The 25,961-nt window shown below is 50.0% G+C and overlaps 1 protein-coding gene across 1 annotated transcript; it reads left to right on the forward strand.

Annotated features, from left to right (window-relative positions):
- Nucleotides 1–2,725: 2,725 nt before the first annotated feature.
- PRPF6 (pre-mRNA processing factor 6) lies at nt 2,726–25,903 on the forward strand. Its single transcript, XM_062009126.1, has 21 exons — nt 2,726–2,868; nt 4,641–4,809; nt 5,521–5,639; nt 6,400–6,478; nt 7,366–7,542; nt 8,325–8,480; nt 9,155–9,249; nt 9,976–10,132; nt 10,331–10,493; nt 10,983–11,101; nt 11,748–11,966; nt 13,510–13,632; nt 14,451–14,572; nt 15,781–15,919; nt 16,886–17,005; nt 18,194–18,370; nt 19,191–19,324; nt 19,744–19,835; nt 21,747–21,861; nt 23,834–23,960; nt 24,668–25,903. Exons 1-21 carry the CDS (start codon nt 2,798–2,800, stop codon nt 24,818–24,820), a joined length of 2,826 nt encoding a protein of 941 aa, XP_061865110.1. The 5' UTR covers nt 2,726–2,797; the 3' UTR covers nt 24,821–25,903.
- Nucleotides 25,904–25,961: the final 58 nt, after the last annotated feature.

The raw sequence follows: 25,961 nt of genomic DNA on the forward strand, positions 1-25,961 counted from the left end.
CTGGAACACCCCATGGCAGTGATGCTGTGTGGGGCTGGGCTTCTGCTCCAGCCTTACAGCCAGGAGCTGTGCAGGCACCAGGAAACAAGAGCTTCAGCACTGCTGCTGCCCCGTGGATGGATTCTTGGTGCCCTGTGACATTTCAGAGGGATTTCCAGCCTGGGGACAGCCCCGGGGTTTGTTGTCCCGGGAGAAGCCGCTGCTGCCTCTGCGCTCCCTGGGGACACGCTATCGGCTTTGTGCGAGTGAGTGGGCTGTGCTGACCCCTCCTCAGCAGCTTCAGGCCAGTTCCTGAGCTGCCCAGACCCCAGGGGGATCCTCAGTAAATGAGCTCCCTCCTGTCTCAGTGATTATTGTTCACTTTGCAGCCTGTGTGAGTGATTCCGTGCGTATCCGTGCCGACGTGCCCAGCATCCCCTGCCCAGCCTGGCCTTCCCCAGCAAGCTGTGCACAGGCTGAGCTCAGGAAGATCTAAACCACAGGTGAGGTGTGCATGCACTCAGGAGAGAGGAGCATCCAACAGTAGCTGTTGTTGGTGTCTCCATTCCTCTGGGCTGTTATTCCCCATCCACACAAACAGAACTGAGGGGGATAAGCCGTCCTGTGTTCTGCCAACACACAGCTGGAGGCAGTTCCATCGTGTTCACATGCCCAGTTCTGAGCTTCCCAGTTGCAGAGAGACAGGGAACTGCTGGAGAGAGGCCAGTGCAGGGCCATCAAGGTGATCAGGGTATGGAACATCCTGGAGAAGAGAAGCCTGAGCTCAGGGGCACCTCAGCAGTGCTGATCAACCCCTAAAGGGTGGGTGTTGAGAGGATGGGGCCAGTGTTTGTTTTGTTGTCTCTAGTGCCAGGACAAGGGGCAATGGGCATAAGCTGGAACACAAACACTTCCCCTGGTACAGGAGAAGCAAGTCCTTTGGTGCTGAGGTGAGGGAGCCCTGGCCCAGGCTGCCCAGGGAGGGTGTGGAGGCTCCTCAAGAGGTTCCCAACCCCATCTGGACACATTCCTGTGCCCCCTGAGCCAGGGGAACCTGCTTTAGCAGAGGCTCGGGCTGGAGGAGCCCTGCAGAGCCCTTCCAGCCCCCACCATCCTGTGATGCTGGCATTCCATTTATCAGGTGCCATTACCCCTTCTCCTCTTCACATTTTGTTGCACTGCTGAGGAATCCCCTCCCTGCTTCTTGCCCCGTTTCCAGGTGGTTTTGGGGCAGAGCAATGCTGCCAGCACACACATCACAGACACCCTGCTCCTCCCCAGGAATTTCCCTGCTCTCCTGTCACAGCTAGGGACTGGAGGCTGCTGGGGGGAATGAGCTCCCCTTTGTCCCCATCCCCTGGCAGGGATTTATCACCCCCCAGCCAAGCCTCTCTGGGTTTCCCCCAGTGCTTGGGATGTGCTGGAGCACAGATGCAGCAGGAGATGATGGCTCTGAGCACACTGAGGAGGCCAGGCTCTCTGGGACAGCAATACCTTTATTATCCCCACCATCAAAGCCAGAAGAGCTGCTGAGAACTGATGGGCCCTTCTCCTGGGGTCAGACCCTGGGGATGCTCCCATGGGCTTTGCCCTCACTCCAGGGCACGCAGCCAGGAGAGCTGGGATGCTGCAGTCTCCTTCCCTCCCTCTGCCACTCAGACACTTTGCCATGGGATTTATTTATTTATTTGGTTTTTTCTCCAGCAAAAACCCAAAAATAGACTGAGGGGAAGCAGCTGGGGGCTGGATGGCCATTAACATGCAAAATGGGGCTGTTTGTCTTCCCTGCAGCTGGTTTCTGCTCTAAGGTTTGCAGTTGGCAAACCTGGCACAGGCTGGCAACAAGAAGCAGGGCTGGGCACTGGAGGAGGCTGTGGGATGTTTGGGAACAGCTCCCAAACCAGCCTGTGAGCCTTCACAGCCCTCTCACTCCTCCTTGCCTTTGGGATCTGTGACCTCCAGCCTCTCCTGAGGGATGAGGAGCTTCTGGTTCCGTTACAGCTGGGCACAGGTCTCAGGGGCACCTGGAGGCTTTGCTGCAAATTAACCCTGACCCCCTTCCAATGTGGATAGGGAAGAGAAACCTGCCCAGTGCTGCCAGCTGGGGAAACTGAGGCAGGAGCCCAGGAAATGTCCTGGGGTCCTCTGGGAGGAGGGAGGGTGCAGATCCCTGCAGGGAGGGGTTGGACCCCATCCCTGTGGGCACAGCCACCCCCCGCTGCTGCCATGGGGCAAAGCCAAGTGGGAGAGGCCCCTGGGCTGTGGGGTGGGTGAGCACAGGAGCCTGCCGGTGCTCACAGACATAACTGAGCTTGGAAGTGCAAGAAGGGCTGGGGGGAGCCAGGCTGGGGAGCGAGGGCTGGGGATATCGTCCACCTCCTGGCCCAGCTGGCATGTCCTTGCTCCCTTTTGTCCCTTTGCCCACCCCAGCCTGGCTGCTGCTGGTGCGATGTGGGCTGTTGGCTTGGCATCCAGCCCTGGGGATGCTCCACGTCAGCCTCAGCAGCTGCTCGGCTCCTAATAACAACCGCAAACGCTGTGACCGCACAGCAGCGCCGTCCTCAGCACTCCAGCTGCCCTCATCGCCACCATCCTCACCCTCACAGTCGCCGTGACCCCCATCCCCACCCTCCTCACCCTCACTGCGCTGCCCCGGCCCTTCCCAGCGCCCTCCGCGGTCCTCCGCGCCGCCAGGGGGCGCTTTGCTCAGCGCCTCCCGCCCCGGAAGCGGAACTCGTCGCTTCCTCCCCGCCGCCGCCGCCGCCGCTCTCCCGGTCGCGTCCGTCGCTCCCGGCGCCGTCTCGTCGCCACCGACACCATGAACAAGAAGAAGAAGCCGTTCCTGGGCATGCCAGCGCCCCTGGGCTACGTCCCGGGGCTGGGCCGCGGGTGAGGCACCGCCCGGGCTCCCCCGGCACCCCGCGGGCCCGACCGAGGCCTATCCCCACCGCGGCGCCCGGCCCGGCCCGGCCTCACCGCCCTCCTGCTCACACCCCCCGGCCCGGCCCGGCCCGGCCTCACCGCCCTCCTGCTCACACCCCGCGGCGGCCCCCGGCCCGGCCCGGCCTCACCGCCCTCCTGCTCACACCCCGCGGCGGCCCCCGGCCCGGCCCGGCCTCACCGCCCTCCTGCTCACACCCCGCGGCGGCCCCCGGCCCGGCCCGGCCTCACCGCCCTCCTGCTCACACCCCGCGGCGGCCCCCGGCCCGGCCTCGCCTCACCGCCCTCCTGCTCACACCCCGCGGCGGCCCCCGGCCCGGCCTCGCCTCACCGCCCTCCTGCTCACACCCCGCGGCGGCCCCCGGCCCGGCCCGGCCTCACCGCCCTCCTGCTCACACTCCCCGGCCCGGCCCGGCCTCACCGCCCTCCTGCTCACACCCCCCGGCCCGGCCCGGCCTCACCGCCCTCCTGCTCACACCCCGCGGCGGCCCCCGGCCCGGCCCGGCCTCACCGCCCTCATGCTCACACCCCGCGGCGGCCCCCGGCCCCGTTCCGTGCCTTACACTGCGCCTGTCTCCCCGGCCGCTCGGGGCAGCCCCGCGCCGCGTTGCGGTGTTACCCCCATGCCGTGGCTCCGGGCGGTTGGCGCTTAGGAGTGAGCCCGGCAGCGGGGATGAGCCCCTGGGTGCTCCTGGCGCTGCTGGCTGGGAAGGGACTGTGCCCCTCCTGGTTTTGTAACTGTGTCTATGTGTGGGGCCCTCTTAGAAGTCATCAAGTCAGAGTTTGTTGGCGTGGGGAGTGGTGAGAGGCAGGTTTGGTGGTGCTGGTGTGGTGCTGGTGGACCTCAGCAGTTGGCCTTGGCTGAGTGAGGGGATGTTTACCCTCCATGGGTTTGTCAGTGGCTGGAGTGATCCTAATCTTGATCCTGGATCTGTAGCATCCAGTGACAAGACAAGGGGTAGTGGACAAAAGCTGAAACACAAACAGTTTCAGTGCAGGGCCACCAAGATGCTGAGGTGATGGAACATCCTGGAGAAGAGAAGCTTGAGCTCAGGGGCACCTCAGCAGTGCTGATCAACCCTTAAAGGGTGGGTGTTGAGAGGATGGAGCCAGTGTTTGTTCTGTTGTCTCCAGTAGCAGGACAAGGGGCAATGGGCATAAGCTGGAACACAAACAATTCCCTTGGTACAGGAGGAGCAAGTCCTTTGGTGCTGAGGTGAAGGAGCCCTGGCCCAGGCTGCCCAGGGAGGGTGTGGAGGCTCCTTCTTGGGAGGTTTCCAACCCTACCTGGACACATTCCTGTGCCCCCTGAGTGAGAAGAACCTGCTTGAGCAGGCGGTTGGGCTGGGGGAGCTCTGCAGGGCCCTTCCCACCCCCCCATCCTGGGATCCTCTGAGTGCACCCAATTGGATGTGGGTTCTTGCCATATGCCCAGACCCCTCCCCTGTAGTGCCCTGCAGCCTCCAGGAGCAGCTGTTTTACTGTGTCTAAGTGAGAGACAGAGTTTAGAAGAGGAAGCCCACCTGGGCACAGGGCGGAGTGATCACGGTGCCTGGGGAGCTAAAGCTCTTTCAGAGCAGCGGCTTTTGTCCCTCCAGGCTTTATGATCAAGGAGGGATAGGGACTGTTAAAGAATGGTGACTTTAGTGTGTGTTAGGAATAGTTTCCCAGGCTGCCTGTGGATCAGAGGAGGCTCAAGAGCTGCTGCTTCTGTTGCCCAGGGCCACGGGTTTCACCACGCGCTCCGACATCGGCCCCGCGCGCGATGCCAACGACCCCGTGGACGATCGGCATGCGCCGCCCGGCAAGAGGACGGTGGGGGACCAGATGAAGAAGAACCAGACAGCTGATGATGATGATGAGGATCTGAATGACACCAACTATGATGAGGTGATGAGACCTGCATCATCCCAGAAGTCCTGTAGCTCCCTGCTCTCTCTTGCTGACACCACGTTCAAGCTGAGCTTTCCCAGTCAGAATTTCCTCTAGTTTAGTAGCAACACTTCTTTGTCTCCTGCCTGTTCTTTGGTTGTTTAGTTGAGGCCTCTATCCTCAGTGGCACAGTGCTTGCAGATTCTTCTGGTGGCATTGTTCCACCTATTGTGGGTTAATTATCTGTACAGAGCCTTGGGAAGGGATCCATGAGTTTAAGCACTTTGAGGGGGGTGTGGTTGGTTTTCTTCTGCACAAATGCCATCTCAGCTCTCGTGCTTTGACACAGATTTCTCTCTGTGGCCTGTGTTGACTCGTGTCTCGGCCCCACGTTGGTTAGTTAAATGTTATTCTTTTGGTTTCCTTCCAGTAGCTTCTTTGTTTTTCTTTTAATGGAAGAAAATGGCCTTTCTATACTGGGATCTCATTGCTTAAGAGCAGCAATTTTCCATCAGTTTTGCTCTTGCAATGGTGTGGGAGAATAAACCCTGGGGGTGTGTTAGCCTGATGCAATGCTGGTAGAAATACCCTGCTCCTACGTTTTCCTTGTTCTGGGTGATCGTTGCCTGTAGCAGGAACAAAACAGGAGCTTTAAACTGAGGATACTACTGGTTTTCATTTCTCTTTTCCCATCTTTTCTTTCCCCTCTCTGTCTCTCCACATCCCCAGTTCAATGGGTATGCAGGCAGCCTGTTCTCCAGTGGTCCTTATGAAAAAGATGATGAGGAAGCAGATGCTATTTATGCAGCTTTGGATAAGAGGATGGATGAACGTAGGAAGGAAAGAAGGTAGGAGAAATTACAACACTGACATGGGCTGTTTTCTAGTTAGTTTGTGTTTTAGAGCTTTACCTCTTTCACTTTCAAGGTCAGATTTTGTCCTTGTCTGCTGGGCACATTTAATGTTGTACCTTTGTTGAGGGAGCTTCTCCTCCCTCTCTACTCTGCCCTACTGAGGCCTCATCTGTTGTCCTGTGTCCAGTTCTGGGCTCCCCAGCTCAAGAGGGACAGGGAACTGCTGGAGAGAGGCCAGTGCAGGGCTACCAAGATGACTACCAGGGGACTGGAGCATCTTCCTAATGAGGAAAGGCTGTGGGCCCTGGGGCTGTTTAGTCTGGAGGAGACTGAGGGGGGAGCTCATTCTTATTGACAGGTATCTAAATGATGGGTGTCAGGAGGTTGAGGCAGCACTTCTGTCTATTGTATGCAGTGACAGGACGAGGGGTGATGGGAAGAAGCTGGAACACAAAGAGTTCCATTTAAACATATAAGGACAAACTGTTTCAGTGCTGAGGTGAGGGAGCCCTGGCCCACGCTGCCCACGCAGGGTGTGGAGGCTCCTGCTCTGGAGGTTTCCAAACCCACCTGGACACGTTCCTGTGCCCCCTGATCTAGGTGGAAGCTACTTTGGCAAGGAGGTTGGACTGGATGATCTCTGAAGTTCCCTTCCAACCCTACCATTCTATGATTCCATATCAACTTTGTATCCACACTTAGTTGGAAGGCTTTAGGCTGTTTGGTACCTAACCTCAGTGCTTTTATTCCCAAGGGAGCAACGAGAAAAAGAGGAAATAGAGAAGTACCGTATGGAGCGCCCCAAGATTCAGCAGCAGTTCTCAGACTTGAAAGTAAGGAAGCCTGAAATGTGACTTCTGTCTTTATGACCTGTGAGAGCTGGATGTATGTTCTGCATCCACTCTGATTTTGTGTTTTAGCAAACGAATGTGTTGTTATTCTCCAGGTTAGAGCTGCTTTTGGTTGGGAATATAAATGAGGGAGTAGGCAGCTGGGGGTGTGGAGGATCCTCTTGCTCTGAAGCTCTCTGGAGTGCTGTAGTGCAATTTTCAGTCAGTTGCAGTTGCACAGTTACAGACAGTGTAATTGGTAATTGTCTGGTTAAAATTAAAGTGGGGATGGAACCTGCAGTAAACGACACAGCAACATGGGCTATGCTGGGATGGTGGGAGTGGGTGCTGATGAGCTGCTGTGTGGGGATGTGGGAGAAGACAGTGATTCTGCCCCTTTCTGGGGATACATAAAGCAGTGAAATTCCTGCAAATTTTGATATGGGCCTTTTGGTTCTCACTTTATTGCAACTTGACATCAGCTCTTGAGAAGATGCTGTGCCTCTGTCTTTGAGGGACTGGTAACTTGTTGGCATTGGAGAAGGGCTTGAGCAGGACCTCCTGACTCTAAACCTTCTTTTAAGTCAAATGTGTTGTTTAAGCTGTTGTCTAATCATGAGTAAGAAACTGCTCAGTACTGCAGGCACTGAGGTTAATCTGAGTATTTGTAGCACTGAGTTGAATAACAAAACTGATTTGGAATCTCGGTCTGGCTAAACCCAAACTCTAATTAAATGCATCTAAACATCTACGTTGGATTAGCAAAGGAAAACATCTGATCTTGGACCTTTAGGTCTTTAATTGATCTGAATTCTTTCAAGAACAAACCAAAAAGCTAGTAAGGAATTAGAGCAATTAACAAGTAGATGATGACAACTCCTGTTGCACAGCGGAAGCTCGCCGAGGTGACAGAAGAGGAGTGGCTCAGCATTCCAGAAGTTGGTGATGCCAGGAACAAGCGTCAGAGGAATCCTCGTTATGAGAAGCTGACTCCTGTACCTGACAGCTTCTTTGCAAAGCATTTGCAGTCAGGGGAGAACCACACTACTGTGGACCCACGCCAAACGGTGAGTGCAAAGCAAACCTGAGGAAGACGTGACCTGGACTCTGTAATCAGAGATGAGGCTTCAACTGTGTGTTCCTTTAGTGGCATTTGGAGGGAAAAGAGGGATACTTGCCCAAAAGACTTGGTGTAGTTTGTGAGTCTGTCAAAGGGATTGCTGGGTGTTAAATTCCTGTGCTCAGCAGAGTCTTTCAGGACACACTTGCTTCCAGAATACTCAAGGATAGACAGGGGAAGATGGATTCTTGTGTTGAAAATGGGAATGGGTGTTTCTTGCCCTTTTCACTGGCTGTGAAATGGTGGGGATGAGTTTTGGTGAGCATAACCATGTCTGTTTCTGTTACAATGTTTTGCAGTAGTGGAAATCGCTCAGCCCTGGAGCAGTTGTGTCAGGAGTTATTTGCCTTGCAGCCAACTGAAAAATAAGGGATTTAGCTTATGATACATGGCCATGGGCTACAATGATCATACAGTCACAGGAACAACTGCCTGGTCCTGAACTGGCACTGAATGTCTAAACAAGATACTCTTGTTTAGAAATGCTACATTTAGACACTTGTGCTCAAATTTTTCACTTTCTTGACTTATTTCCCTGAGTTGACTCAACTGGAGTAATTACCTACAAATTGTTAAGCCTGCAGGAGAAGTGTTGTGTGATTCAGGGAAGGGGTTTGGGCATCTCTGGCCTGTAGCCACTGGAGAAGAGCAGATCAGCCAGCAGCATGAATTACCTTTGAAATTCCTGGAACGATGTTAAGAGTGTGTTTCACTTGCTCTTGTTTTTAGCAATTTGGTGGATTGAATACCCCATATCCAGGGGGCTTGAATACTCCATATCCAGGAGGAATGACACCAGGCTTGATGACACCTGGGACAGGAGAATTGGATATGAGGAAGATTGGCCAAGCCAGGAACACCTTGATGGATATGAGGCTAAGCCAGGTGAGGATGTTGGAAGGCAGGAGCTGTCACAGATATACCTGGGGTTGGTGGTCTGCTGCTGTTTGAGGACCTGGTCTTAGAAACATCTTTTAATCCTCTTGAGTGTCAGAACCAGCAGCTCAACTGGGAAATGATTTTGTACCCCCCTTCCCCAAATCTCAGAATTTCCTGAGAAACAACAAGTTTGTCCTTTAGAAACTTGAATCATGTGGGGAGAACAGAGCACCCTGTTATAGCAGAGAGGGGCTTTGGGCCACCAGCACTGGTGGCTTTCCCGAGGGAAGCATCTCTTCCATCCTGGGTAGGGATATGGCACAAAATGATAGCAAGTGCTACTCCAAAATTGGTGACTTTTTTTATTGATCTGTTTTTCTCATCTGAAGCTGGTTTAAACTAAAAAGATGAGCTTTAGCTGGCTGGGCTGCAAGACCTCTTGGTGACTGAAAGCCAAGCTGCTTATCTTCTGGACTTTCCTCAGTAGTACATTTTCTATGTTGAACTCGTGTATATATAAAGCAAGGCTTTGTGTTTCCCTCCTTCCTTGGTCGTGGTGGATGTCCAGGATTTTTCAGTAGAGCAGCAGTGTCTTGAGCAGCAGTCTGTTCTGTGTGCAGGCAGACTGGGCTTGGGGGGTATGGACACTCATTTCAGTAGTGCTGACTTGATTTTTCCAGGTGTCAGACTCTGTGAGTGGCCAGACTGTAGTGGACCCAAAAGGATATTTGACAGACTTGAATTCCATGATCCCCACACACGGAGGAGATATCAAGTAAGTTTAAGGAGGATTAACTGATTTATCCTCTTAGTAATGGCTGTGATGCTGCACATAAATGGAAATCTGTCTGGGCAGGTGGCTTTCAGCTAGCATTTAATTAGTGAAAGATACTAGGTGAGTTTTTGAGGCTGAATTCTTTTAACATGAGGTCTGGTGTTAGTCTTTCAACTGGTGTATTTAGAATCTGACCTGGTTGCCTCAGTTGTGGGGTTTGTGTCGATTCTGTCCCTGGATATGCCAGAGTGATGGCATTGTGTGACTGGCTGCCAGCCAGGAAACAGCCTGATTAGTTGTGCTTGTGTACTGCTAATTTAGGCTTGACTGACAACCTCTGAAAACCTCTTTTAAGCAGAAGCTTTACACCTGTCTCGTAAGGAATTGCCCTTTAAGCCAAAGGGATGTGTGAATGTTGATGCTAATGTTCTATTGAATTCAACACTTGTGCTCATCAGCTTCTGACTGCAAGTTCCCAAGATTTAAGTCCTCAGAATCTTACTCTAATACTTTACCAGTTGTCACTGTGCCCTTGCTGTGTTTGCGTGCATTTGTGAGCTGGTTTTGATGGTATGTCTTTTGTGCCATCAGTACAAAAACATTTGAGGTCACAGTTACTGGACTCAGAGTGTTGCTGTGAAAATCTGATTGTAAAGCACTTACTCCTTCAGGAGAACTCTGCTAATGTGCTGAAAATTTCCCTGCCTCTCTTTTCTCCTCCTTTAGTGATATCAAGAAAGCCCGTTTGCTCCTGAAATCTGTACGGGAGACCAATCCTCACCATCCACCGGCCTGGATTGCATCAGCCCGGCTGGAGGAGGTCACTGGCAAGCTCCAAGTGGCTCGAAATCTCATCATGAAAGGAACAGAGATGTGCCCCAAGGTCAGCATTGTGTTGCTTCCCTGCTGATCCTTGCAGGACTGTAGGAAAGGGTTGTGGTTACAAGCATCTCCCTGTTAAGCTTGTGTCAGGCTATTTTTGATGCAGCTTCCCTAGCTGCAGAATTAACCTCCCACACACATTTAGCTAGAAGCTCGAATTTGAAATCCTTGGTTTTGATGTGTTTCTGTTTCCTGGCAGAGTGAAGATGTCTGGTTAGAAGCTGCTCGGCTTCAGCCTGGGGACACAGCCAAGGCTGTTGTGGCCCAAGCTGTCCGGCACCTTCCGCAGTCCGTCCGCATCTACATAAGAGCAGCAGAGCTGGAGACGGACATCCGTGCAAAGAAACGTGTCCTCAGGAAAGGTGAGAGCTTCTGTAGGCTCAGGGAGCAGAGTCTGAGCTCCCTCTTGTTTGTATTGCATCTTGAGTTCATGGAATCATAGAATGGTAGGGGTTGGAGGGGACCTTTAGAGATCGTCTAGTCCAGCCTCCCTGCAGAAGCAGGTCAACCTGCATCAGTTGTTCAAGATGTGTCTGTAAGTTTAAGTGGATCCTCATTTGCTGACACTGGAGGCTTTGTTCAGCTAGGTGTTTCACTGAGGAGGATGCAATTAGAGCTTATACAGGCAACAAGCCCTTGGCTCTCCAAAACCTGCTTCCAATTAAAATGACTCAGTAAGCTTTTCATTTTCTGATGTTTCTCATTGTTGAAGCAAGAGCTAATGTAAGTACAGTTCCCTTCTCTTTCAGGAAATTTCATCTGTAACAGGCCTGTGATATATTGTCTTTTAAAAATACAGCTCTGTGCTAAACTGCTTGCTCATGATTGATGGAATTGTTTTGCCTCTGCAGCCCTCGAGCACGTTCCAAACTCGGTGCGTTTATGGAAGGCAGCCGTGGAGCTGGAGGAACCTGAGGATGCCAGGATCATGCTGAGCCGGGCTGTGGAGTGCTGTCCAACTAGTGTTGAAGTAAGATTTAGACAAGTGAACTAAAGCAACCTCCTCCATCCCACTCCAGGCTGGCAGTGGAGCTTTCAGAACAAAAGGCAGGGGGAGTGCAGCGGGAGTTTTCTCCCCTACGCTTTGTGCCACAATGAGGAGGATGTGATGAGTAGTGGACCGTGCTTTTTCCTCCAGAGTTAATTGTCTGGTGGCTATTACATGCCTCATTTTCCTGTGTGATTGTTCTGGTAGTTGTGCCAGTGTACTGCTGTGCCTGCTGTAGCCAATTAGCCATGGTCATGTTTTGTGCCTCGCCGATTGTGCAAACAAGCATACGTATAGCCCGGGGAGTCTCAAACATTAAGTTGCCCCTTACTGAAATGCTGAACCAGAATGTAACATTCAGCTGTTTAAAAGGTGGTGTGGACAGAAAATGAGTGCAGCAGCCCAGCAAATGGAGATGATATCCCGAGGTGGTTAGGGCTGAGCTTTCAGGACAGTAGCAGACTCTTTGTGCTGTTTCTGCGTTGGCATTCTGCAGCCTGCCTCTGCTGTTTGAGGACAGTTGCCAAGCAGCATCAAAGAACATAAAGCTGTTATCTCTTGAGGCTGTCACTGCCATCCAGCAGCGTTGTCATCTCTTTGTTCTGATCCAAAATGCATCTCCTCCCAGCTGTGGCTCGCCCTGGCGAGGCTGGAGACGTACGAGAACGCTCGGAAGGTGCTTAACAAGGCGCGGGAGAACATCCCGACGGATCGGCACATCTGGATCACTGCTGCCAAGCTGGAGGAAGCCAATGGAAACACCCAGATGGTGGAGAAAATCATTGACAGAGCCATCACATCTCTCAGGGCCAACGGTGTGGAAATCAACAGAGAGCAGTGGATACAGGTATTGGCTTGGTCTTGGTTAAAGGCTTGGATGAGCTCTTTGGGTTGTACTCTTGAAGGCTACTGATGGTAGGTGTGGTAAGGGTGAGAGTTTTGCTCTAGGCTTGTCTGTGGGGATCCCTGTGAAGACAGAAGAGGTGAGGCTCAAAAGGTCAGTAAAGTCAAGGCCATAAGTGATGCCCTGGGGTAACACTGTATGTGTTGAGCTGAGGAGTGTCTGCTTTACTTCTCTCTTGGAACATCACCAGCTTCAAGCTGAAGCAGCAGCTGCCTTATAAGACAGAGGCTTTTTTTTACCTGTGTCTCTTCTGGCTTCAGAGGTATCTGTTTGCCCAAGAAGTTTTTGCAGGTAGTGTTGGAAGAAGTCAGTACAAATACTGTGTGTGTAGCAGGTACAAGATAGTCCTTTCTAGACTTGGAGTCCCGAGGTGGTGCAAAGGGGTCACAACTGCCGCCTGGAACCATACCGTGTGGTGATGTTTACAAAACACAACCTCTGTGCAGCTTCATTCCAGGTCATCATGTTTTTGACATTCTGTAATTCAAAAGCAGCAAAAAGTTGTGGGAGTTGGCAGTGGTTTGATCACATTCAAAGGCTGGGATTGCCTGAGTTTCTGGAGTCAAGACCTCAGAGACTGTTGCCAACTAAATGGCTTTGTGTTGAGGTTAGAAGAACCCCTTTCCTCCTGAATATGACCTGTGCTTTGTTTAAGCATGTCTTTAAAGCAGCTTGCTGCTGAAATCACTTATAGTGGGTCAAGACAGCAAAATATTCTTGGCACACCTCTTGAAAGAGCCTTGAGCATGAAGGAAGTGTTTAATATGAAATGGATGTCCTTGCTAACACCTGGAAGAACTGTAACTTTCACAGCAATAAACCAGTTAAAGGTTAATTTCCAGTTCTGTTTCAAAAACCCCAAGAGCACAGCCTCTGCATCATTGCCTTCTCGAGTTCCTTTCCTGTGCTAGAGCTTCCATTCCTGTTACCTGATCAGAGATCTGTTAACAAGTACAAGCAAGACACGCTTGGCTTTCAGAAAGCTTTGTCAGAAAGCTCCACCTTACATACTCTGAGAGAGCCTTTGCAGCATTCACTGAGCACTGGTTGAGGGTGGATTCAGTTACTGCTCAGCCCTTTTTGACACTTAAAAAGTCAACTCAAAGCTGAAAGAAGGTTTAATGTTACAATTCTCCCTTCTCAAACCCCTGTGTGTTTTAATTGGCTGAGTCCCTGCTTGGTGCATCCCAGGGCAGGTCAGCAGAGCTGTAAGAGGAGGTTTTTCAGGTGAGGCAGGTCACACATTGTCACCCTGAGTCCTTTTCAGTGGATGCAGTTAATGTCCTGTGCTAATGAACCACCTTGAGATCCATCCTGTGTACAGCAACAGCACCACTTAGTGTCAGGATAACTCTGAGTAATAAGTTGTTTGTAACGTTGCAACAACCCACAATGTTTTTGTTTGCCTGTGAGGAATTGCTGGTGCAGGATCCTAACTTCTTGTGCTGACTCCTCAAACTGAGCAGAGCTTTGCTTTTGTTTCTAGGATGCTGAGGAGTGTGACAAAGCGGGAAGCGTGGCCACATGCCAGGCAATCATGAGAGCTGTCATTGGGATTGGCATTGAGGAGGAAGACAGGAAGCACACCTGGATGGAAGATGCAGACAGTGTATGTCCTGCTGTGATACTGGGTTTCACTGGGTTTGCTTTTGCACTTCTAAATTGGGGGGAAAATGAAACCAGAGCCTGGGAAATGCCATTTCCTTATCAGTGCCAGCAGAAATGATCCCCACAGCACCTGCCTGGGTTTGGGCCAATCTGCCTCTCCTGAGGTTGTTGCACTTAGAGCTTTTTTTCAGGTTGGAATTTTTACTCACCAAAAAGTTGGTATCATGAGAGATTCTCTGCTGGGTTTGGGGTGTATTTTGGGGTATATTTTGGGGTATGTGTGGGTGTGACATGAGAGATGGATGATCTGGTTAAAGGAATCAAGAGTTGAGTTTCAAGTCATAAATGTTGTAGCTCAAGAGTTAATGTGAGACTGGACAGGGGAATGAGTAAAAGTTTTACCAGGCTTTCTTTGCTTTAGGGGAGTAGTTTGGATGTGCACTAAAAGAATAAATGCCCACTTCAGTGGCCTTGAAATGGGCTTTACAGCAGCGGGGGGGCGCGTGCTGTGGCACTTACAGTTTTGCCTATAAAAAACCAAGTACAAAGCTGAGAGCCTCTACAAAACCTCACTGATGTTTCAAGCTGGCCTGTGTGTGGCAGTCCCACAGGAAGAACAGTGATGGTTACCCTCTGATAGAGGGACATTGGAAATGTCTTCCCTGCTTCCTTTGAAACAGCTGATACTGTTCTGTTACATATGGTGCCCCAGGTCCTGTGTTACCGAGTTCTGTGTGGAGTTATGCTCGTGGAATTCTTTCTTGCACTTGATTTCAATGCAGCCCTAAACTGACTTAGTTCTGATCTGTTTTTCCTTAGTGTGTTGCCCATAATGCTCTGGAGTGTGCCAGAGCAATTTATGCCTATGCCTTGCAAGTGTTCCCCAGCAAGAAGAGCGTGTGGCTGCGGGCAGCGTACTTCGAGAAGAACCACGGGACAAGGTACCTCTGCTGCACCACCCTGGGTTGCTGGGGCTCACCTTTACTGCAGGGAGGGTGGAAATTAGGGAGGAGGAAGAGCTACAAGGTGATTCCTGAAGCGTTGTGTTGCATGTGCAGAGTTAGTTCAGCTGGTGGAAAGTCGTTGGCATTGTGTGAAGGTCTGAGCTGCTTTGTTATTGCTGTGCGCAGAACATCTTTGGGTTTGGTGAAGTCATGAAAGATCTTTTGGCAGTAGGGATTGTTTTGTAATAATAGCTATGAGTAGGCAAGGTAGGACCAGTCATGTTTGAGAAGGCATTTCTAGAGGAAGAAAGAGAATGCAGATCATAGAGTAATGGTGGGGGTTGGAAGGGACCTTTAGAGATCATCCAACCCCCCTGCAGAAGCAGGTTCACCTAGATCAAGTGGCATAGGAACATGTCCAGGCAGGTCTTGAAGACCTAGATCACCCAGAAATACAGCATGTGTTTAATTTTCACAGCTAAACCACTTTAGTGCTGGAGTTGTCAGAGCACCTCTGGCATTTTCTGATTAGTCTGTGCGTGTGTATCACACCCTCAGTTAGGATTGGTGTTACACTGTCACAGCTCAGGCCTCTCCTGGGAAGTTTACTCATAATAAAACTTGACATCTCTGAAACTTTAGTGTCAAGCAAACAATCTCTGCAGCAGACCACATACACATGTGGAATCACCCTTAGTAAATCCAACGAGGCCCTGGTGTGGAAGTGGCTGCAGGGGCTGAGTTCTCCCTCATTCAAGCCTCTTGTTTTCTCTTGTCTTTGCTTTTGATGTTGTTCTCCCATGTTTCCCAGTGGTTGGTTGTTTTTTTAAGCCCCTTGCTCTACCTGAAAAAGTGTATTTGCCAGAGGAGGAGAAAAAATGGCATGTAATAACTCTGAGAAAGCTCCTCAGTTTCTCCTGAGGTTTGTTAAAAGTGACTCTTTCCAAGACAAATGAGCTGTTTGTGTGCAGGGTCTATCAGACAAAGGTGTCTGAACAATGAGTCGTTTGTGGAGTGTTGATTCCAGAACCCTTGTGAAAAAAAGAAAGACCCCACCCTTTCCTTGTTATGAAACAGCTTATCAAGGTTTACAACGTTGGACTTTGCAACAATATTTATAGCACTGAGTGATAGTGGCGATGGTGTGCGAGAGCTCGCCTGTGGCGGTGTTCTGAGTGACTCTAACTTGCTCTTTCTTGTCTCAGAGAATCCTTGGAGGCTCTTTTGCAGAGAGCTGTTGCTCACTGTCCCAAAGCAGAAGTGCTGTGGCTGATGGGAGCCAAATCCAAGTGGCTGGCAGGAGATGTGCCAGCAGCCAGAAGCATTTTGGCCCTGGCTTTCCAGGTGGGTATGTTAGACTTGTGTGATGGTGTTAAGTATGACTGGTAAAGAACACAAAGTAGGCTTTTTCTGTCAACACCTGATTGCCTTTAAAAGTCCTGGGAGCTTCCACTGTTCTTTGATTGTTTTATGGAGCAAAATGTTCTCCTGGAAGGTAACAGCAAGCTGGAAGCAAGAGTGTACAAACACTCCTTTGGTAGTACCACGGCGGGTTCTCAGGCAACTCCCACCAAGCCCAGTCATGGATCACAACCCATTTGTGTTGGGTTATCTGTCCCCTGAGGAAAAAGGGGAGTGCTCTTCCCTAATCACTGAGGTTCCTGCATTTCTTATGGCTGGCACCAAACCCACCAAATCCACAGCAAAATGGAGTTGTCTGCTGGCAGCTGAAAGGAAGGTGGGCACAGTGGTGCAGTTCCAACACTGGGAATGAGGCTTCAGAGCTAAGAGGTGTCAAAACCAAATTACAGGTCCTGAGATGGAAGGTGAAAGATATTGACTTCCTAAATCTGTTCTTGATTCTTTTTATTACCATCCTGAATAGTTTCTTGACGTGGTTGCCACTGGAATGGCTTTCCTTGGAGGAGTGCTCACAGACCTCAGCTGGGAATTGAAGCTTCAGGTTTTGTTGCTGAGGGGTAATAAAAGGAGGGTCTCGTTGTGGCAGGCCCTAGGATCTTTTCAGTACTTAAACTGGAAGTTCAGAAGATCAAGCAGGAATGCTTTTCAACAACTGAGAAGCATCCAACTTCTAAACTGGCATCTATCTTTGTGTTGTGCATCTGTTTTGGAGAACTTCTATAAACTTCAAAGGTCAAAGAGGATCGGGAGGAGCTTCAACTGGGGGAGAAAAAAAACCCCCAGTGTGGATTGACAAAGCTCTGAGTTCAGTTTTAATCTGGATCAAACGAAGGATTAAATCTGCTGTTGATTCACTGTATGCATTTGTCTGTCACTGTGTTCTTGCAGGCCAACCCCAACAGCGAGGAGATCTGGCTGGCTGCCGTCAAGCTCGAGTCGGAGAACAATGAATACGAACGAGCGAGGAGGCTGCTGGCAAAAGCTCGCAGCAGTGCTCCCACTGCAAGGGTAGGGCTGTGTGAGGGGTGGGAGAGGCTGTGAGACCTCTGGGCCACGGGGGAGTTGAGATGGAAGGAGATGTTCCTTGGGTTCTGTGGGCTCCGTGGTGGCCTGGAGGGCTCCCTGGCACACGGCCGTGTGGCCGCTTGGCTGCGGCTCCTCCAGCCAATTGCGACACAAAGTCACGGCGTGATGGGGGGAGGGAATAAAAAGGGGCAGGATCAAGTGAAGGCTTTCAGTTTGTTTTTTTTTTTTCACACAAATGGCAAAAGTCAGGAAATTCCCATTTTACAGCTGTTTGTATAATGTTGATGTTGCATAAAAGCACGCCTTGGAACAAAAAAGAGAGAGAAAATACTTTCACAGAAGGCTCACTTGTGCTTCCTGTGCTAAAGACAGCTCTGGTCCAGCTTGTTCTTTGAAGTTACACTCCTGTGTTTATCTCTCGAGCTGCTTCTGCTATGATAAACTTTGTCAGTTTGTAGCTCTTCATACAGAACCAATTTAACTCATCCAAGTCAAAGGAGAAGTTGATTTGCTGTCCGTCCCCTGCCCTTCAGCCAATTCGTGCTTCATCCTCAATCATTTAAACTGTCCTCTTCCTCTTTAGTCAGGGAGTTTGTCTCCAGCTGGCAGCTGGGGCTGAAGCTCTGCTCTCAGACTTGATACCTCTCTTGTGAAGTCATGGTGAAGGGAGTTTGGGAATGGGAAGGACGGGGATCAAAGAGCCTTTGATCTGTAATGTATTTCTCACAGCTGTAACTTCCACATGTAGCCCAAAGAAAGGCATTTGGGGCAGAAAAATAGATGTACCAGTTTGCAATCAGCTGGACAACAGTTGCCACTTGAGGTTGTAAGAAAGAATCAGGTGGTCTTGGTAGTTTGGCTCTGAGGAGATCAGCTTGTGCAGGCTCAAGTTTGTTAATTGGTTGGGCCCTTAAAGCTGAAACAGTGTTCTAACAGCTGAGATGGAGGTTAATAACACTGTTCCAACTCCTCTGATATTTGCATTTACCTTTCTCAGAGTTATCTGTTCTCACTATTATTTAACCCTGGTATTGTTTTTTAATTTGTTTCACTTGAAACTGGCTAATCAATAACACTGATGAATATCTGACAGTGGAAACCCACTGCCTTGACAGAGTAATGGCTTTTTCAATGGCTGGTGGTGATAAACTGCTTGGGTTCCTTCTCCAGGTCTTCATGAAGTCTGTGAAGTTAGAATGGGTGCTTGGGAACATTGCTGCAGCCCAGGAGCTTTGTGAGGAAGCTCTGAGGCACTATGAGGACTTCCCCAAACTGTGGATGATGAAAGGACAGATTGAAGAACAAAAGGAGCTGGTAGAGAGAGCACGAGAGGCTTATAACCAAGGGGTAAGATGTGTTATGGCATGTTTGCTTTATCCTGCTGGTGTGGACACGTGGCTGTCTTGGAATCAAAATGGAGAGAGCTCTGTCCCAGACTAACCCAAGAGGTGATTTCTCTTCTTGTTATGGGTTAAAACAGTAACAACCCCCCCAAAAATGAGGAACTTGAAATAAGCAGCAGGGACTTCTCTTCCCTAGTATCCACGTGTAAATGGTGCTTGAGAGAGAGTTTGACCCAGGCAAACCTGAGAGAGTTTGCTGTGTGCCTGACTCCTCACTGGCAGGACAGAACTTACACAAGGATTCTCTAAGAGCTATAAAAGATTACAGCAGAACTCTTAAAACAAAAGCCTCCTGAGGAGCTCTTGGATACACGCTGTAAAAGGAGGTGGCACTCGTGCCTCTCTTTAATGGTAATTGGTGTCCTTGGGTATGAATGCTGCTGAAAGTAACCAGCCATGGAGTCACCTGGTCACCCCTGAGGCTTTGAAGGCAGCCTGTTCTCCACACTGTTGGCTGTGGTTTGGGTATGTACAGGGGGCTTCCATCCTCAGATGGAGCACAGATTCTAGATGGATTTTTAAGGGGGGGTAGTATTTTTTCTCTTGCTGCTGGGATAGCTCAGTTGTAGTTGATGTACTGGACTGTTTTGGATGCAGGAGACACTTTGTCCTCTAAGACTGATTAGGAGAAGTTTGGGCAACGTCATCAACTTGTATCTCTTTTTCTCAACTCTCCAGAGGGATTTGGGGAGGGAAGTTGTTTTCCATAGTGGTTCCAAGGGGCTTTTTTTCAAATGCACATATTACTGTATTCATTCAAACAGTTGAAGAAGTGCCCCCATTCCATCCCCCTGTGGCTTCTGCTGTCCAGGCTGGAGGAGAAGGTTGGGCAGCTGACTAGAGCAAGAGCCATCTTGGAGAAGTCTCGCCTAAAGAATCCAAAGAATCCAGACCTCTGGTGAGTTGTGTGGAGGTGACTGAATTTGGGCTACAAAGCCATTGCATGCTTCAGACCTGCTCTTTCACATCTTCTGGAACTGAAGTGCCTGTCCTAGAGCTTCTCCTGGATTAACAACTTTTATCTGGCTAGTAGAAAGGCTTTGGTGATCCTGACTAATCTGTAGCTGCTCTGAGGAGCTGAGGACTAATTATTTCCTGACCAACAGTTGTAATGCCCAGAGCATGAAAACCCAGGGACTGCTGTTACAGTCCCTCTGATTGCTTTGGATCCAGAGAAGAATGGGAGGTTGTCAGTCACCTACACACACTGAGACTATGGGCACATGGCTGCAGTTTCCACTGACCTTCATGTGCTTTGGCTGGTTGTTCCTGCACAGTGAATGTGTTGCCATAAATCTCTGCATCCCTTCCTTACAGGCTGGAGTCTGTGCGCTTGGAGTACAGAGCTGGGCTAAAGAATATTGCAAATACTCTGATGGCCAAGGCCTTGCAGGAATGCCCCAATTCAGGTAAGCAAGCTGCATCTCCTTTCTATCTTAAACACAGTTGTTTTGCCCAGATGATGCAGACACATCTTTTTCCAAGGTGTCCTTTCTGGGAACACCATGTTTCGGAGAGGGATCAGTCGTCCTTCTGCAAATGAAGTGTTGAGAGTCTTGGTGAATAATCCCAGTTGCTTTGTGCTGCCTCACACCACAGAGGCCCTGGGTTGGTCTTTGTTTTACTGCACTGCCCATTGTATTACTAGCTCTGTTGTCCATGGTTTGTTCACAGCTTTCCTGGGAAAGCACCTTGGTTATGGGAGGCTTTTCTCTGAAGCTAGTAGAAGTCTGCCAAGCTTTAAGACTGAAGAAAGACTCTCAAGGGTTGGTAGTTTGGAAGTTCAGGAGAAAGAGTGGGGTTTTTTTTCCCCTCTGTCATCAGAATACAGCTGGAGATAGGAGACTTCCTGGTGGTTTGCCTGTGCAGACCAACTGTGTGCTTAAGAACTTGTGCTGGCAGCAAATTTCAGTTGCAGTTGGGATTAGGGGATGGTATACCATAAATCTGGAGTCTGGTTATTTTAACTCATTTAAGAAAAGGCAAATAGTTGGTAGAATGGAAGTCAGTTGGTTCTAACCAGCAGTGGAAACATTTGCCTCTTGGGATGGGAGGAGAAAGTGCAGAATGCTTCCCTATTTTTGTGCAGAATTGTGGGAAGCCTTAATTATTTCAACATGTTGACATCTTTGGACAGAGGATGTCACAGAACTACAAAGTGTAGTAGTCCTTTTCAGCTTGCCTTCAGGCTAGGTTTTGAAAGGTGTTTAATTGGTGGCTGCTTAAGTCTCAGTGAAATAATTAGGAATGAAGTGACTTTTATGAGAGGACAAACTCCCTGCAAGCTGCTCCCCTTGCGAGTGGGTCACCAAAGCAATACCACCCAAGTCCCACTTGGTTTGGTGAATGACTTCATGCTTAATGTTTGCCACCACAGAATCTGCCTGTTGCTATGGAAATAGGCAGCAAGATCTCAGTTTTCAAGTAAAATCCCTTCCAGCTCTTATCTTAAAACTCTCCACACCAGAATAAAAGCCTGCAGGGACTCACTCGGATCCTGCACACCAGAGACTTGCATTCACCCCTTGTGAATCAATCCCTGCTTGCTTATGGCTGATGTAGGCAGGCTGCACAGAGCCAAACTGAAATACAGAGGTCTGAATGTTGTGGTTTGACCCTATATGTATAGAGCAAGAGGAGAAGGGTCCTGCTGCAGTCCTCAAAGCTCCCGTGTGCTCCCATGGCGGGTTGTGGGAAGCCAGAGCGCTTTCTCGAGTCCTGGCAGACACACCAGCTCTTGGGCTTGGCTTTGAAGTGAGCAGCAGGTAGGGTTGTCTGACAGGAGGATTTCATGCTCCTTAGAGCATGTTTCCTTTCTTGCTTTTGGCAGCAAAAGGAACTAGGGATTAAGCCCAGCTTTTCTGGACATACTCTGTCCTTCATCGTCAGTGTGGAGAGCCAGCATCAATACGACCTCGGTACTCTCTGGCACCCTTCAAACTGCTTCCAAGGTGTATTTTGCACCTTCTGGAGCTTCTACCACTGCAGTTTCCCACCCTAACCAACAGATACCTTTCCCTTTTGAAACACTGAGTTACCCTCCCCATTTCCACTGCTGGCAGTGTCTCCTCACAAGCTCTGGGAGCACTGGGGCTGCAGCCACATTACCCTACAGGGACAACCAGAGCTGAGGGTCCAGCGTGGAACAAGCAGAGAGTGCAGAATGAAGTATCCATGCAGGAGGGGTGATGTGGGGCATGGAGAGCCACTGAGCTGAGGGCAGTAGGGCTGCATGGGTTAAGGGGTGCTGGCCCTCGTGGGATGGGGAGGATTGATCACAGAAATGACACTAAACAACCTTCCTGCTTGTCCTGTTGAAGGAATCCTGTGGTCAGAGGCCATTTTCCTGGAAGCACGACCGCAACGGAAGACCAAGAGTGTGGATGCTCTCAAGAAGTGTGAACATGACCCACATGTCTTGTTGGCTGTGGCCAAGTGAGTTCCTGCTCTTGATGAAAGTTAAAAATACCCCCTTTTTCTCTGTGTGGCTGCACCCATGGTGAATTAGTGCACTCCAGCATGACTGTGTGACTCTGGCTGCAGCAGCTCTAATAAGCCCAAAAGCAAGGAACAGCTTTCAAGCTGTCTCCTAGTAACTGTGCAAATCTCTCCCTTGATTCAAAGCAGGGGGTGTCACCCTGCCCTCCAGTTGTTCTGGTGGGTCTGGGACTGCAGCACAGACAAGCCAGTTACACACAGTCCTGTTCCAGTGCTGGCTTTTGGCACAGAGAATTGCCATCTTCTTGTCCCTTGAAGGGGATTTCAGTGTTCTTTCAGATGAACTTGCCTTAATGAAGTTTCATGGGCTGTGTTTTGGGTATTTGTGAAGATAATGACCTTTTTTTGCTGGTTAAGTTCTGATGTGGCTGGCTGTGTGTTCTTCCATCTTTACTCTCCATGTTAGATCCTGTCAGATTTGGTTTTAATCCTGAGCTAGATTCTGTGCTGCTGTGGTCTTTTTCCTCCCCACCCCAGTGAATTCCTACTATGTCAGTTCTCTTGTGGCCCTTCCTGGAATGCAGACCACCAGTCACACTGGAGTTTGCTTCTCTGAAATGGGAACATAATCTACTAGGGATTATCATCGAGATCCAGTGCTGAGGCTTCAAGCAATGGAAAGTCACTATTGGCCTTGAGTCAGGGCAGATCCTTTCTGATCTGAGGAGCTGTACAGCAGCCAGGGTTGGAACAAACTGGTTTTTCCCTCCTGAATACCAGAAGAGGTTAATGCAGGAAGCGTTTTGCCCAAACAGTTGCCCAATTCTTTCACAACCCTTTTATAAGCCAAAGAAAACTGTAGGATACACTCCAGTGACTGCCACGCTGGGTCTTGCCAGATAATGACAGCTGCCTTGATCAGCTTCAGCAGCAAGTGAGGGAAACGCTCCCTTTTGCTTCGTGGAACCTGCTTCCAGGCCCCTTGTGCTGCAACCTCGGAGAGTTTAGCAGCTAATCCCAACACAAACAGCTTCCACCTCCTGTCACAGCTGACATGGAGGTGCAGGAACACCATGGGGGTCACACATCTGTGACAAACTTGTGTTGGAGTGTGTTGCTGCAAACAGACGGTGCAGGTGTTGAGCCCCTGCTCTCGTCGTTCGTGCTCTTCTCAATCACAGTTTATTTAACATGGAACAATCAAGGGTATTATAGGGCTTAAAAACAATCACATAAGCTGTATAATTTTATGACTGGCTAAGCTCTTTATGAGGGATGGCTGTCTGATTTGATAAAGACCTCACTAGCTCAAATGAACTCTTTAATGCAAAGGAGTGAAACCAAGAGGCTGTTGACTCAGCTGGTTAAATACTGGGGAGAAATCTCCGAATCCACGAGTACCTCTGTGAAATGGCAGCAGTAGGGCTGCTGCCAGGCTGGGGTTGGAGCTTGGAAGCTTCTGTGTTGCTTTTCCTCATCAGGTGGGGCTGGAGAGGTGAAGCCCTGGCCACATGCAGCTCTGGCTTCCTGCAGTTGTCGGTTGTTTAATTGTGAAATGCTAAAATCGACTTGGAATAGGGAGAAATTGGAGGAGGGGAAATAGGTGTAGGCACATGATCTTGTCTCCTTCTATACCAAATCTGGCACAGGAAAATGAAGCAATCAGCAAAGGCTGAGCTGGAGAGTAAATGCTTCCCTCCTCAGGAGGGTCTGCCTCTTCCTGGGGCCAAACCAACCTGCTTCTCTGCAGGGAGAGCGCAGAGGAAGCGGTGGATGTGCTTTCTGACCCTCTCCTCTCTCTTCCCTTTCCAGGGGAAGGACAGTCAGCAAATGTCTCCAAAATCTGCTGCTTCCTTCTTGGGAGAACCAAGAGTTGATGTGTCTGTAGAGCTTTTAAGTTGAAGTGCTTGCAGATGGACATCTGCCTCTGAAGAGGCTGTTGGTGACTCACTTTTGCTTTCCTCAACAGGCTCTTCTGGAGCGAGCGTAAGATAACCAAGGCCAGAGAATGGTTCCACCGAACAGTGAAGATAGATTCTGACCTGGGGGATGCCTGGGCTTTCTTTTACAAGTTTGAGCTCCAGCATGGCACAGAGGTGAGTGTGTCTCTGGGAACAGGGAGCAGGGGAAGCAGCAGGATTCACTGGCCTGCACGGCCCATGGCTGAGGCTGCAGCGTCACGCCTGCTGATGACTGAGCACACACAGGCCTGTGGAGGGGGGGTTAAAAAGCTCTGTCATTAGCTAAGCTGTCTTTCAGGCTGCTTTGCTGTCCCCAGTCATGCTAGTTCATGCAAAAAATGTGTGAAATCAATCTTGTGTCCAGTGCAAGTTGTCTCACAGGAGGTTTCCCTGCAGCTGAAGCACTGGTTTGGGAGCTACTCCTGTTTCTTCACAGCATGGAGTCCAGGTTGCACGTGTACACAGCTGCCACAACAGCCTCTTCTAATCTCTTACGGCAGTTTTTACTGCCTGGTGTTACTGAAATGATGGAAGTGTTTATCTCCTGACTTCAGAGAGACCTCTCACTTGACAAACCTTGTGCAGGTGGTAATGTGAAGGAATGCAGCTTCCCTAGTGCAGCTAAAACATGCCCTGAGTAATTCAGCCACTTTGGTCAGCAAGGCCAAAGAGTTGCTGCCTCTGAATTTTCACCCAGGCTTCTGTACTGCCTTGTAAAACCCAAACAAAAACCCCACCATAAACTCTGGTCTTTGAATCAGGGAGTGAGTAGTTTGATTATTGGCTTTCTGCTGGAACAAACCAGGCCATTAAGAGACTTGCAAATTGTCTTTTCCCCCTAGGAACAACAAGAGGAGGTGAGGAAGCGCTGTGAGAACGCAGAGCCTCGCCATGGGGAGCTCTGGTGTGATGTCTCCAAGGACATACAGAACTGGCAGAAGAAGATTGGGGAGATTCTCATGCTTGTGGCTGCCAAGCTTAAAAATACCTTCTAGAGTCTTCTGGCTTCAGCTGCAGAAGTCACCCCTTAGGACTTGGCTACTTACCTGCTTCTGGTGCACCTGCCCTTCGGGTGATGTGGATTTTGGAGGACAAGAGACGGGTTGGTGATGTGAAAAATCTTCCTTCCAAACAGAAGAGCTGCCTCCTCCTCCTCCTGCACAGCACGTCCAGGCATCGTTGTTGCTGTCACACAGGCACCAGTGGCCTCGTGAAGCTCTGCTGTCCTTTCCATCTTGGTGCCTGAACCCCTCCTGTACATACAGGCTTTAATTAGTGCTTGTGGGGAAGTCTGGCCCTGAGCACTTCCTTGGGTTTCTTCCCCAGCATGCCTCCCTGTCCTGCTGTTTCTGTAGTGTTTCACCCACCTGGTTCCCTGGTTTGTTGCTGGTGCTGAATGTCCTTGAAGGGAAGGAGTGGAGCTGTGTGGGACCAGCAGCCAAAGGGAAGGGCTGGCCTCTTCTTTGGTTTTGTGCCCCAAGGCTGGTTTAGCTTGCCCTTCTCTGCCACAGCCTGCAGCCCAGCCTGGAAACTTCCTCAAAGCTGAGCAGCTCCAGCAGTTTGTGACATCCAAGAGCATATTTTTACAGGCCTTGTCCTCCATTTTTTAGATGTACATGGTGGAACCTCACTCTTCCAGGTGTCTGATTTCGTTAAGCACAGCAGTATTTAAAAGCAACAAAGCAGGCTCCAGCAACCCCTGAAGGCCCTTTTGAAAGAAGAACCTTTCTTTAGAGCCACTGAGAGACTCTGCTGTTGTGCAGTGGCCACAGCTCCTGGCTGGGATGTTGAAGATGACTCTTGTCAAGTGCAGGGTGGAAAAAACCCAAATCCATGAGAGGAGAAGCTATGTGTTTGGGACCCTTTGTAAGCTGTCTTCAGTCTTCTACACTTGTGAGCTGTTTGTTGACCCCTCAGACCCTGACTTTGTTGTGATCACTGGATGCAGAGTGGTCATCTGATGTGGTAGGCTCTAGCAACAGTACCTGGGTCTCTGTGTGCTTTCCATGATGTGCTTAGTTGGAGGAGAAAAGCCCTTACCCCACTTGTTTAGACAATATATATATGTATAAAATACAGCTTGGTTTGTTTTATTTCCTTTCATTCTTTTTTGAGTGTGGTCTTGCCTTTTGGCTG

Source organism: Colius striatus, chromosome 16 (assembly GCF_028858725.1).
Source record: "Colius striatus isolate bColStr4 chromosome 16, bColStr4.1.hap1, whole genome shotgun sequence".
Lineage (NCBI taxonomy): Eukaryota > Metazoa > Chordata > Aves > Coliiformes > Coliidae > Colius > Colius striatus.

Excerpts from the sequence above, each read along its gene's own strand:
- PRPF6 (XM_062009126.1), top strand. The coding sequence starts at position 2,798 with ATGAACAAGAAGAAGAAGCCGTTCCTGGGCATGCCAGCGCCCCTGGGC. Across the intron at positions 2,869-4,640 it reads GTCCCGGGGCTGGGCCGCGG|GGCCACGGGTTTCACCACGC; the intron begins GTGAGGCACCGC and ends TCTGTTGCCCAG. Across the intron at positions 10,133-10,330 it reads GAACAGAGATGTGCCCCAAG|AGTGAAGATGTCTGGTTAGA; the intron begins GTCAGCATTGTG and ends GTTTCCTGGCAG.